Source organism: Nilaparvata lugens, unplaced genomic scaffold (assembly GCF_014356525.2).
Source record: "Nilaparvata lugens isolate BPH unplaced genomic scaffold, ASM1435652v1 scaffold5286, whole genome shotgun sequence".
NCBI lineage: Eukaryota > Metazoa > Arthropoda > Insecta > Hemiptera > Delphacidae > Nilaparvata > Nilaparvata lugens.
The window spans coordinates 9,296-23,310 of NW_024091156.1; the positions used below are offsets into that span (position 1 = coordinate 9,296).

General features: G+C 36.9%; 1 protein-coding gene across 1 annotated transcript; it reads left to right on the forward strand.

The window, feature by feature from the left end:
• Positions 1–812: 812 nt before the first annotated feature.
• Positions 813–6,626, forward strand: LOC120355931 (RNA-binding protein 25-like). The gene has a single exon (XM_039444690.1). The coding sequence runs from the start codon at positions 3,766–3,768 to the stop codon at positions 5,992–5,994; it is 2,229 nt and encodes a 742-aa protein (XP_039300624.1). The 5' UTR covers positions 813–3,765; the 3' UTR covers positions 5,995–6,626.
• The last annotated feature ends 7,389 nt before the right edge of the window (positions 6,627–14,015 follow it).

Below are 14,015 nucleotides of genomic sequence, written 5' to 3' on the forward strand. Positions count from 1 at the left end.
GATAAATACCACTAGGATATTTTAATGACGACTCTGTATTTCAAATCAATAGAAAAAAAGAATAGAATATCAAATCATTAGAAATATCCGATTCGTCAATTTGAATGGGCATTTTTCATGTAAAAATTGGCATTTGTTCTATAAAATTATGACCATATAATAGTTCATTGACTAAGTCAATTCTTGAGAAATTATGATTTTAGTATAGCCTACTGTTAATTGTTATAGCCTTATGTGTCGATTGAAGTATATCAATAACTATGCAAGATATGAACTTTCATTTTATTTATTACACAAAATTGTTCTTCATTGCCCTTGTGACGTACCAATGATCGTATAGCCCTCAAAATACAAAATAAATTTGTTCATAGGCTAATACAAGAACGGAATAGCTTCTATCACCGTAGAAACATATAATCTTATCTGAGGTCGATAGACGATCGCTATCTAACTTACCAGGCAAGAAAAAAAAATAAATCTGTAATTGAATGCCTTCCAAAAAATTAGTCAGTGGAAAAAACCATATATGTTTATATGCCTATGGATTAGAACAGTAATGTTATATTTGAAGGTTAGTTTCAAAATGTAAACATAACCCCGAAACAAACCAAGGCCAGCTCATTAACCAGTAGCAAATTGAGAAGGCAGTTCAACTAAACATCGATCAAAGAAATAATATATTATTAAATTTTTCATTTTATACTTTCGTTTCTAGGCCAAATAAGCCCGAATATTTATTTATTTAAACTACAAAGAAAAATATACTTGTTGAAAATATATGAACAAACTAGCTTAGCCATATATAACGTTTGAGGGTCGATATACTAGCGTATAAAAAACAATAAACAAAAAAAAATAGGAAGAAATATTTATTTATTATGTTATTCGTTATTGTTATAAACATATATATCTTTGTCCACTGTATCTTATACTAGCATGTCTATGTTTTATAATCATTAGCTGTTCATTGAAACCAATTTAAAAGTATATCATCATAGACGAATTCTATTATTTATGTATTATTATAATTATAAAAAACTATATAATAATTTGGAACAACTTCAAACCAGGAATTTCACCATATTTAAAGCTTTAAAGTTGGACACAGTGACACCACCCATTCGGCGTATTGGTTACGTCACAGGATCGGACCAATCCCGAATTAATATGTAAATTTGGCAAGATAAAATTTGGAGAAGAAATTGAAGTGAAAATTGGAAGAGGAAGACTCGAGGCCATTTTGCAAGGATCATCGGTAGGATGCAGACCTAGTCCACGTACCTAATTGTTTAAAAGCTTTAATTTCTGTTTCATGTAACTTAATCTTCGTTTTCTGTTTTTTAAAAAGTTGTTCCAAAGTTCCTATAATAATTGTGATATCAAGATTTTAAATTTCATTTAAATAAACCCCTAAATTATATCAGTGAAGTCTGTTCAACATTTTTCGCCACGTGGAAGGACCCAGCCGGAACGATATATTCTACGGCCGAATATATTTCGAAAAACCAAAAAACGGAAACAAAAGTCTACGTAAGTTGTCGAATATAAAAGGGGATCCCCATAAATCTGCGAAAATTGTACAGCGCATAAATTCGTTCAGTTAGAAAAGTCATGACTATAGTTTTAAGGGTACAAAAACTTATCATAATTAATTTTTATAATATTAAATACATTTAACTATCCACGCTGTACTTAGCTAAAAGGTCTATTTTCCTTAGGCGAAACCACACCCTGAGAATAATTTCAATTGTTAATTTATTCTATTTTCTGAATCACTATTTCATATTAACTTGTTTTTTCTTGTTGAACTAATTCAGTTTATGACCCTTTCCAAGGGCTATTATCCATTTCATTTTGTTTAATTGAAGAATACCGAACTTTCTATATAATATTTATAAATTAAAGATTCAAATCTACTATCAACCAATATTTATTTTGTATCTATCGAAAATTATTATTCACATAATTTGTTCATTAATTTATTCCATATTTGCTGTAACAGTTTATCTATCAGAATATATCCATATTACCGTTTTGTTAAACTGGATTTACTTCATTTTACCTCCAAATTCGTTCTTTCTCGACTGACACACATTGATCATTCAGGACACGTCCTGTTTTGCAATAGTCAGACAGTAGCGAGTATAGTATCTATCATTAGACTATTATCTATTCTGGTGGTAAGTGGTGGTCGTTTTTCTTATCAAGTAATAAATTCTGTCATTGGGAGTATCCCACAGAATCAAATAGTAAATCGACTCCCACCGGCCTGCTACACCGAGGTGAAGTGAATCCCGCATCATCAGCCGATCAACGTTGAAAAGAGAGGTAATAGATCGTATAGACAACGTTAGAATTAAACTCGGTGCTCGAAATATTTACTATTTTGGTCCAGCACTTCGCTACATAACCTATAGTATTTATCAGAGACCTGGTTCGCATGGATTTGCCATTCTACCTGTTGTTTCATACGGTCTAATATCTTTCCAAATTACGGCACAAGTATTGGATTCTGGATATATTGGTCATCACTTGGAGAAAAGGTTCACTCCAAAGTTACTATCTCTGTTGGATCATAGTGACAACAGGATTTATTTTCAGCAGATTCAAGTTGCACTGTATTTTATTATTAAAGTGAATTTAATTCCACCTCACTATATTATAGCCACCTACCATATTAAGTTAGAGTCTCAGATCCCTTACTTCGGCTACCTTTGTAGACCGTCAAACCCTCTGCTGTGCAAATTAACTTTTTCAATCTGTCCCATCCATATATTAGTCATTCTGCTTCAATACATCGACTTAAGTGATATCGACAATTCGATTAAACAAACATCAACCGATCTAACCTACAAATATCTATCATTGAATCATAACCTCAAATATTACAACCGTTTAATTATCTTATTTAATCAGACTATTCTAATCATAAATCACTTATTCATTTTGCGTCCTCTTCTTTCTACGGAACAAAACAGTGGGGCATTAAACGTTGAGGAATATTGCCCATGGTTTATGATTGTAGTTTTGGTTTAATTGGTAAGAGTTTATAATTATCAATTTTAGTGCATGTTCATGCCCCTCCCAGGAGCAGAACTTGACACATGACGCTTCAACGTGAGGCCGATATTTGACACATGGCGCCCAACTGTGTTAGCCTCTGATGAGACCCCTAGGCATGTACAGCTACACCATTAGATTACATAATTATTTCACTAGTACCCAGAAATTTTTTCAAACTTTGGATCAATCCCAACTTGTCAAACTTAGCCTGAATATTCATCATAACAATCCTAATCAAACCAGAGGGACACAGAACCCCAATTATTAATAAGCCGTGCCCTGTATGATCAATGCGGGTAAAAGATTTGTCAACTAGTGATGAATTTTTAGGGGAGAGAAAGAACGAACTTGAGATTGAACAGATCAATTTTGTATGTGGACTGAACCACACGAAAATTATAAAACAAGAAGGTTTCGTATCCTACCTCACAAGAAATTGCTATATGTTAGTACTATATGTCCTATTTTTATTGTTAATTTTTAATGTTTATATGTTTACCTCGAACAATTGAAGGTCAACGTGCACTGAATTATCCTCTAGTCATCTCGCGGCACTAATCACTGTGATAAATATTTGTTGTTCACTTATCTCATCACTTATCTAATTTTAAGCAAATTAGCATCGATTCGCTTGTCTGCTCACACACTACCGAACTGTCACTCGAACTTCCACGCTGTCAGCCAAGAATCTGCCACTTCACCATGGAAGACTCCAACCCCAATTCGGATGTCTCGTACCCAGTAGCACTACCCTCAGGACCCAGCGCGCAGGCGGATGCGGCAATAGTTGACGACGCTCCATCCAGCACTCCCACTCCAGTGGACGACGAGGCAGAGACCCCAAGGAGTCGCGAGCCCGGCAGCATATCCTCCATGGGTTTCAACACCAATAACCTGGGCCAGCATTCGTCCACCCAGCTCGAGCTCCAGGATGTACCAACCGCTTCACCTCCATATGCCGCTCCTTCGATACCTGCAAATAAAGAAAAAACATTATTTGAGGATACTCGCGGACCTCTATCAATAGCACTGGCAAACAGCACCCTTGCTACAAACGAACAGTTGATATTTGAGATCGACGAACGATGGAAGAAGGACCAAAAAATACGCCAGGAAGAGAGAGACCAGGACCGAGCAGAACAGAGGGAGAAAGAGCGCAAGCAACAGGAAGAAAGAGACAAGGACCGAGCAGAACAGAGGGAGAAAGAGCGCAAGCAACAGGAAGAGAGAGACAAGGACAGAGAAGAAAGAAACAGGGATCGAGAAGAACAGAGGGAGAAAGAGCGCAAGCAACAGGAAGAGAGAGACAAGGACCGAGCAGAACAGAGGGAGAAAGAGCGCAAGCAACAGGAAGAGAGAGACAAGGATAGAGAAGAGCGGAGAGAGGAGTACAGACAATTCTTTGCTTACATGGATAGCAAAACTACGGCCATCCTAGGACAGGTCGACCAGAGGATTGCTGAACAAGCCCAGGAAATTAAAGATAAAATCACCGATGATCTCAACATCCGAATGGATGAGATGTCCCTAAATATGGAGAGCAAACTTACCGAATTGAACACAAGCTTGCGGGTCGACATAACCAACGAAACCCAAAAGCTAGAAAAGCGGATGACGGAGAAAATAGTTGACCAAATAAAGGTGACCGAGGAACAGACCCGAGCACATTTGCAAATTGAATTAAAAAATCATCACACTAAGTGCGAAAGTGGACGCCAGCACTTAGAACAAGAGCTTAAAACTGCTATTCGAGCCGTGAGCACCTCCGTGGATCTGGTTAGTCTTAAAATTGAACAAAATGCAGAGAACCAGTTAACCCTAGAGAGCCGAATAGACCACCTATCGGATCAACAGAAAAATCTAAGCGACAAGGTCAATTCCATGCAAGATGGCATTCAAGAGCAAAAAACCCAGTTCGAAAGGAGAATGGCCGCCACAGATTCTAAAATCATGCATCTGGAATCCCGAATGACTTTGGCCCCGAACCTGAATGGTAGTTGCACACCTGCCGACAATTCTAGCATGTTATCCCTCGTCAACAATCTAGAAAAATTTAATAATACGCCACAGTCCATACAGCCGAAACCTTTCATAAACCAGCTTAAATCCATACACCAACTAGTACCTACCCCCTGGCCAATATGGCGTCTCAAACTAACCGCTCTTCTGTCGGGTGAACCACTATTGTTTTTCCACAACTGTGCCCAGGAGATAAAGACGTTCGAAGAATTCGAAAAAGTTTTCCTAGAGAAGTATTGGAGTGCAGGGAGACAACAAGGTTTGTTGGCAGAAATTGTCTCTAGCCAGTACGACACACGTGTGGATAATTCCTACACCACCTTCATCACCCGGCTCCGGTATTTGAATACGCAGCTTGATAATTCAGTACCCGAACCCGTGCTGGTAAGATTAATCATAGATAAAATGCCGAGATACATACGACTCGCATTGGCCACCCACCAAGTTACCAGCTTCAAAGAGCTGGAAAATTATCTACATTGTCTACAGACCGTGGATGACAAGCCCCAAGGTCGAAATAGACAGAGCGACTTCCGCCAGAATGACCACGCTCCCAATCAACATCCGCTTGCCACCGTCTCACCGAACTACGCACCCCATCGCAAACCCGACAACAGAGAAGAGTACCAAGTCACTTCATCTAGCCACGGACATCGTAATCCAAATCGCCCACCACAAACATATAACAACAACCAAAGAAACTTCAACTCCACTTATAATAACCCATCCCATTACGACGGACGAGACCAAATTCAACGGCGCTCAAATAACAACAACCCAAACCAACAACATCGAAGGGAGAACATAATAAACACCGACCGGACACAGCAGAAACCGCAGTATAAAGAAGCTTCTGGAGGCCAAGTTAGCAAACCCGGACCTAGCAACCAGAGTAATTCACCGAACTCCTGACTAGGCGACCGTGCCTGTCTTCAAGCACTGTTAACACATGTGAATTCCAGACCGGCCAATATGTTAGCAGCGCGAAACCAGGACAGGCGACGACTATGTTATCAGCATCGTCACCCGAAGCACGTGAGGTATAAACCCCGTCAATTGGCTAACAACGACCAATCCCTTCAAACCTATCTACCCCTCGAGATTGCCAGTACCAGATTAGAAGAAGAAGTTAACTGCTGTATAAATTTCCGAGACGACATTCCAGAAGCGCTGATAGAAGAAACTGATAACCTACCGCAGAAAATAAATGCCTGTTATCAAACCTACATTACAATCCAGCTAGCATCATTAAACCTCCGCGCATTGATCGACACTGGTTCTCAATGTAGCTTGATACAGAACGACTTATATAATCAAGTAAAAAGTACAACTGAAATCGCTACGCTACCTCTCTCGTCAACTTACCTATCAGGTATCAATCCAGGACGTCGCCTTAGAGTAACGACCCCAGGCCTCCTTGAAATCCAGGACGAGCAGCAACAGTTACCGCACACAATCCCAGATCCACCTGCAAGCAGAACACCCCCAAGTATTGAGAATGATAGTTCACATTACCACAAAACAAAAGCAACAAACTTCAAATACACACAGCTACTCTCAGAAAATAAGTGCAAGCCTACAAAGTCAGCAATACCAACATCCAAACACCAACCAAGGAGATTAACGTTTGGAAAAAGGCAGAGACACACCAGGCCTAAACAGCGACCAGCCGCCGAGAAGGAGTTTAGGATGTGGGACCAGCCGTACGACTTCGGAGGAATAGGAGTAGGAACCAGCATCGGAAGGCCAGGAGGCGGAAGAAGAGAGGGAAGAAACGCACGCGCCGACGCCCCCATGCCCGTTTCAAACCGCACCGCCAGAAGGACGCATGGACACCGGATGAGAACCACCGTGAAGCAGCCTGCCAGATGGACCACAACGACCGACTCCAGGATGAGGGACAGAAAGCAACTGATGGCATGCATAGGAGGCACATTAGATTTAAGCAAGCCGCTTATCTATGTGACCACAAAAATCGGAAGGATAACTGGAATAGACCCGAAAATAAAAGAAAGGAAATCATGGATTATTGTTGCTGGAAGGAAAATGATATGGAACTATTGGATATGGAAATGTGTTGTATGAAATCGAAAAGATTAATGAGTTGTATGTGGGAAATGAAGGTACCTGATTATTGTTTATTAAGAAATTGTATGATGAAATGGAGAAGAAATGTTTTAATGTGCTGTATTATGTTTATTATCAGCGTGGCTGCGGTATTAATGAAAGGTTGTGATATTGATATGATGTTATTGTTAAAGATTGTGATGCTGTTATTGAGAAAATTTATTGATAAAGTGAAGATTAGTAATTTGATATTTTTTATTATTATTGTAAGCATGATGGGAAAATATAAATGGAAAACCGGTATAAGTTGGTGTAGTAAACATGATTGGAAAGCAATGAGGGAATGCGATTGGAAAAAACTGATGAATGGTGGTATTAAAACAAACAAATTAAATAATTACAATCATAGAGTAAAAGGAACAAGGCAGATAAATATTTTGAACCGATACCTGAAATACCGGGGCTTCAAATTTATGAAAAAGAATTATCAAATAGGAACAAGCTTACCCAAATAATACCGAATGAGGGACAGCAAAATGGAAATTTAATTCAACTTCATTAAATAATAGCCAAGCTTCATATGTCAACGATATTATACACACTGGATTTCATCTTAGCGGTTGTGATTGTCTCCAACAACAACAACATAGCACCTAACCTATTTCATGTAACCGGTTCAATCAGTCATTGTCGAAATTATAAATATACTCAATAAACATTTGAAGCATCACAGGCAAATTGAAAGCATCATCTAAATTCACCAGTTTATTTAGTATGCAAACAAAATTAAATTATCAATTTTAGATCGTCAACAAAGATCCAGTTTGCAGTATCAGCCTAGCTAACCTAAGAAAAGGTACAACAGCTACGGATGTAAACAAGCGCAACGAAAGGATAAATAAACATTAGTGGTCAGCGAGATAAGTAGGCATCAATTCAACTAGAGACGATAAAGAAAGTAAACAATTTTTTATCTCTGTAATACTCACTGTGTAAATATTATGATATTTTGCCCACAACGAGGCGAGGTCGAGTTCCAACTCAAACCAAAACAAAGCTCCATGGATATTGTTACAGACCTGGAAAAGGAAATTATTATTAAAAATGAAGCCGGATAAATTTGTCCAATTAAGAATCTGTGCACAAATTGCGTACATTTTATTAAGTGTAATATTGAGAATATTAAATTAAGCATTTGGCCTGAATGCACAGGAAATCGTTTCGAGATTATAAAAATCAACAATCAGCTGTGAGCGAAAGAACACATCAAGCAAAAGTGCCAACTTCACAAATGCCAAAAATTGTAAAATTGTTCGAGGAGATATTGTATTCATAAATGTATGTCATGTAAAAAACCAATGAGAAAAACCAAAAATAATTTTATGTTTATTATAATATGTCTATTTTATGTTATTGCATGGAAAAAGAATTAGATATCGACCCATAACCTCAAAGATATGAAGTAATAGATCAAAATTATGAAAAAGTATTGATTCGTCTAGTCTGTACCAAATTTAAGCATATTATACCTACTGATTAATATAAAGTTAGCCAAATTTAAATGTTATAAACGTTCTATGTCTATTTTTGTGTAAGAGTCATCCAGGACAGGCGGTATCTAATGAAAACATCAACTCAGTACACATGATTGCTCGAAAGAAGAGTAGCCGGAAGTTAGCTACCCGATGTCGACTAACTGTTGAAGTCACATCTATGTTTTAAACATTGCATTGCATGGCGAAATGCCAAAAATCTATACTTTGAGGTAAATGAATCACTGTATCGTTTACACTCACCTTTGTAAAGAGATCAACCTGAAAAAATCAGCTTGACTCTATCTAATTCATAGGAGACTAGAGGGACAGACCTCACTCCTAAAGGTTACTACCAATGGCCTGCGTGCCATTAAGGGGTACCTTATCACCTTAAGTTGCACCGGATGAGTCTGCGCACCATCTAGGGCACTTTGAACCCGTTTTGTGTTCGATGAACCAAAAATTTGCTCAGTTAATTGAGACCCGCTACGTAAGATAGCAGATACCGAGTCAATCATTTGGTACTTGAGTAAATCGAGCCTGTGCGCTCATAGATCCTGTTCCTGTATCATAAACCCGCCGACTCAATTTAGAGGGACTTTTTTGTGATGTACCAATGATCGTACAGCCCTCAAAATACAAAATAAATTTGTTCATAGGCTAGTACAAGAACGGAATAGCTTCTATCACCGTAGAAACATATAATCTTATCTGAGGTCGATAGACGATCGCTATCTAACTTACCAGGCAAGAAATAAATAAATCTGTAATTGTATGCCTTCCAAAATTAGTCAATGGAAAAAACCATATATGTTTATATGCCAATGGATTAGAATGGTAAAGTTATATTTGAAGGTTAGTTTCGAAATGTAAACATAACCCCGAAACAAACCAAGGCCAGCTCAGTAACAAGTAGCAAATTGAGAAGGCAGTTCAACTAAACATCGATCAAAGAAATAATATATTATTAAACTTTTCATTTTATACTTTCGTTTCTAGGCCAAATAAGCCCGAATATTTATTTATTTAAACTACAAAGAAAAATATACTTGTTGAAAATATATGAACAAACTAGCTTAGCCATATATAACGTTTGAGGGTCGATATACTAGCGTATAAAAAACAATATAAACAAAAAAAATAGGAAGAAATATTTATTTATTATGTTATTCGTTATTGTTATAAACATATATATCTTTGTCTACTGTATCTTATACTAGCATGTCTATGTTTTATAATCATTAGCTGTTCATTGAAACCAATTTAAAAGTATATCATCATAGACAAATTCTATTATTTATGTATTATTATAATTATAAAAAAAAAACTATATAATAATTTGGAACAACTTCGAACCAGGAATTTCACCATATTTAAAGCTTTAAAGTTGGACACAGTGACACCACCCATTCGGCGTATTGGTTACGTCACAGGATCGGACCAATCCCGAATTAATATGTAAATTTGGCAAGATAAAATTTGGAGAAGAAATTGAAGTGAAAATTGGAAGAGGAAGACTCGAGGCCATTTTGCAAGGATCATCGGTAGGATGCAGACCTAGTCCACGTACCTAATTGTTTAAAAGCTTTAATTTCTGTTTCATGTAACTTAATCTTCGTTTTCTGTTTTTTAAAAAGTTGTTCCAAAGTTCCTATAATAATTGTGATATCAAGATTTTAAATTTCATTTAAATAAACCCCTAAATTATATCAGTGAAGTCTGTTCAACATTTTTCGCCACGTGGAAGGACCCAGCCGGAACGATATATTCTACGGCCGAATATATTTCGAAAAACCAAAAAACGGAAACAAAAGTCTACGTAAGTTGTTCGAATATAAAAGGGGATCCCCATAAATCTGCGAAAATTGTACAGCGCATAAATTCGTTCAGTTAGAAAAGTCATGACTATAGTTTTAAGGGTACAAAAACTTATCATAATTAATTTTTATAATATTAAATACATTTAACTATCCACGCTGTACTTAGCTAAAAGGTCTATTTTCCTTAGGCGAAACCACACCCTGAGAATAATTTCAATTATTAATTTATTCTATTTTCTGAATCACTATTTCATATTAACTTGTTTTTTCTTGTTGAACTAATTCAGTTTATGACCCTTTCCAAGGGCTATTATCCATTTCATTTTGTTTAATTGAAGAATACCGAACTTTCTATATAATATTTATAAATTAAAGATTCAAATCTACTATCAACCAATATTTATTTTGTATCTATCGAAAATTATTATTCACATAATTTGTTCATTAATTTATTCCATATTTGCTGTAACAGTTTATCTATCAGAATATATCCATATTACCGTTTTGTTAAACTGGATTTACTTCATTTTACCTCCAAATTCGTTCTTTCTCGACTGACACACATTGATCATTCAGGACACGTCCTGTTTTGCAATAGTCAGACAGTAGCGAGTATAGTATCTATCATTAGACTATTATCTATTCTGGTGGTAAGTGGTGGTCGTTTTTCTTATCAAGTAATAAATTCTGTCATTGGGAGTATCCCACAGAATCAAATAGTAAATCGACTCCCACCGGCCTGCTACACCGAGGTGAAGTGAATCCCGCATCATCAGCCGATCAACGTTGAAAAGAGAGGTAATAGATCGTATAGACAACGTTAGAATTAAACTCGGTGCTCGAAATATTTACTATTTTGGTCCAGCACTTCGCTACATAACCTATAGTATTTATCAGAGACCTGGTTCGCATGGATTTGCCATTCTACCTGTTGTTTCATACGGTCTAATATCTTTCCAAATTACGGCACAAGTATTGGATTCTGGATATATTGGTCATCACTTGGAGAAAAGGTTCACTCCAAAGTTACTATCTCTGTTTGATCATAGTGACAACAGGATTTATTTTCAGCAGATTCAAGTTGCACTGTATTTTATTATTAAAGTGAATTTAATTCCACCTCACTATATTATAGCCACCTACCATATTAAGTTAGAGTCTCAGATCCCTTACTTCGGCTACCTTTGTAGACTGTCAAACCCTCTGCTGTGCAAATTAACTTTTTCAATCTGTCCCATCCATATATTAGTCATTCTGCTTCAATACATCGACCTAAGTAATATCGACAATTCGATTAAACAAACATCAACCGATCTAACCTACAAATATCTATCATTGAATCATAACCTCAAATATTACAACCGTTTAATTATCTTATTTAATCAGACTATTCTAATCATAAATCACTTATTCATTTTGCGTCCTCTTCTTTCTACGGAACAAAACAGTGGGGCATTAAACGTTGAGGAATATTGCCCATGGTTTACGATTATAGTTTTGGTTTAATTGGTAAGAGTTTATAATTATCAATTTTAGTGCATGTTCATGCCCCTCCCAGGAGCAGAACTTGACACATGGCGCCCAACTGTGTTAGCCTCTGATGAGACCCCTAGGCATGTACAGCTACACCATTAGATTACATAATTATTTCACTAGTACCCAGAAATTTTTTCAAACTTTGGATCAATCCCAACTTGTCAAACTTAGCCTGAATATTCATTATAACAATCCTAATCAAACCAGAGGGACACAAAACCCCAATTATTAATCAGCCGTGCCCTGCATGATCAGTGCGGGTAAAAGATTTGTCAACTAGTGATGAATTTTTAGGGGAGAGAAAGAACGAACTTGAGATTGAACAGATCAATTTTGTATGTGGACTGAACCACACGAAAATTATAAAACAAGAAGGTTTTGTATCCTACCTCACAAGAAATTTCTATATGTTAGTACTATATGTCCTATTTTTATTGTTAATTTTTAATGTTTATATGTTTACCTCGAACAATTGAAGGTCAACGTGCACTGAATTATCCTCTAGTCATCTCGCGGCACTAATCACTGTGATAAATATTTGTTGTTCACTTATCTCATCACTTATCTAATTTTAAGCAAATTAGCATCGATTCGCTTGTCTGCTCACACACTACCGAACTGTCACTTGAACTTCCACGCTGTCAGCCAAGAATCTGCCACTTCACCATGGAAGACTCCAACCCAAATTCGGATGTCTCGTACCCAGTAGCACTACCCTCAGGACCCAGTGCACAGGCGGATGTGGCAATAGTTGACGACGCTCCATCCAGCACTCCCACTCCAGTGGACGACGAGGCAGAGACCCCAAGGAGTCGCGAGCTCTGGGTAATCTTCTCCTCCCCCTTCTTTCTCACACTCTTCATATAAACAAAATGGTAAATGTATTACTTTTTCAAATGGATATTCAATAATATATTTGCAATAGACACATTGCAGATAGTGATTTTTATGTAAGAAATAACCATCTCTCGCAAAATAGTCTGCTTTATCAGATAATGATTTACAATAGTCACAATGAAGATGACGATGATGATTTTCAAAATACTCTCCTTGAACAGATGAATCTTCTACACGATTAAAAGTTAAATATCTTTCTTCATATTGACGTAGAATATTATTATCGAAATTCTCCTCTTAAATTGTTATATTATCTTTCCTTCTCAATGCACAGTTCGGACTGTACCTTGCATGTTCTATTGCTGGTATGTCACTTTCTTCCCATTTTCCCAAATAAATTGAACAAAATACACAGCACACAATGTCTGGTACACATGCAAATATAAATCCCTCTTTTGCCATGTTTTCCACCAACAAATGCTGAGAAGATTTCGTCCATCTTTTATCAAAAGTTAATAATCGTAATCTTTCATGCAACATTATCTGTTGTTGAGATAACATTTTCACACAGCGTTCTTCTACCAATGCTTATTCACAACTGATTTAAAAACATGCAGTTGTACTCTATCACTCTAATTCTATATCATCCTGATGGTTATTCTTTTATTTTTCAGAATCTAACATTGTCATCATCATCATCATGCCGAGGGAACGCAGACTACATGGCGTGAATTCCAGCGTGGTCCGCCATCGTATTAATATCAAGGATCCGGAGGAAATCGCCATCGAGAACGTGCTTGAGAGATCGAAACATCACGTTTTCAACATAATTAGGGAGTGTTTGTATATCATGTGATGTTACTTAATCACATGATAACTGTTTGATAAAATAATAAGTTGTTCAATGAGTTTAGTTTGTTATCTACGTGAATAAAGATGGTTGCTTCAAATGGCTAAGAATTTATTAAGATATTTAAACATGGCGCAGTCAAGGAATTGAACAGAAAAGGAGAATAATTGAGACCCGCAACACAACTATTCCGATAGTTAAGCAAACTCAAGTTTAAATCGGTTTTGCTTTCAGCACACTTTCTTATCATAGTCTTTGCTATGTTCACCCCTTTTCAGCTAAGCCGTT

What these genes read in the sequence shown, in the direction of transcription:
- LOC120355931 (XM_039444690.1), top strand. Translation starts at nt 3,766, where the DNA reads ATGGAAGACTCCAACCCCAATTCGGATGTCTCGTACCCAGTAGCACTA.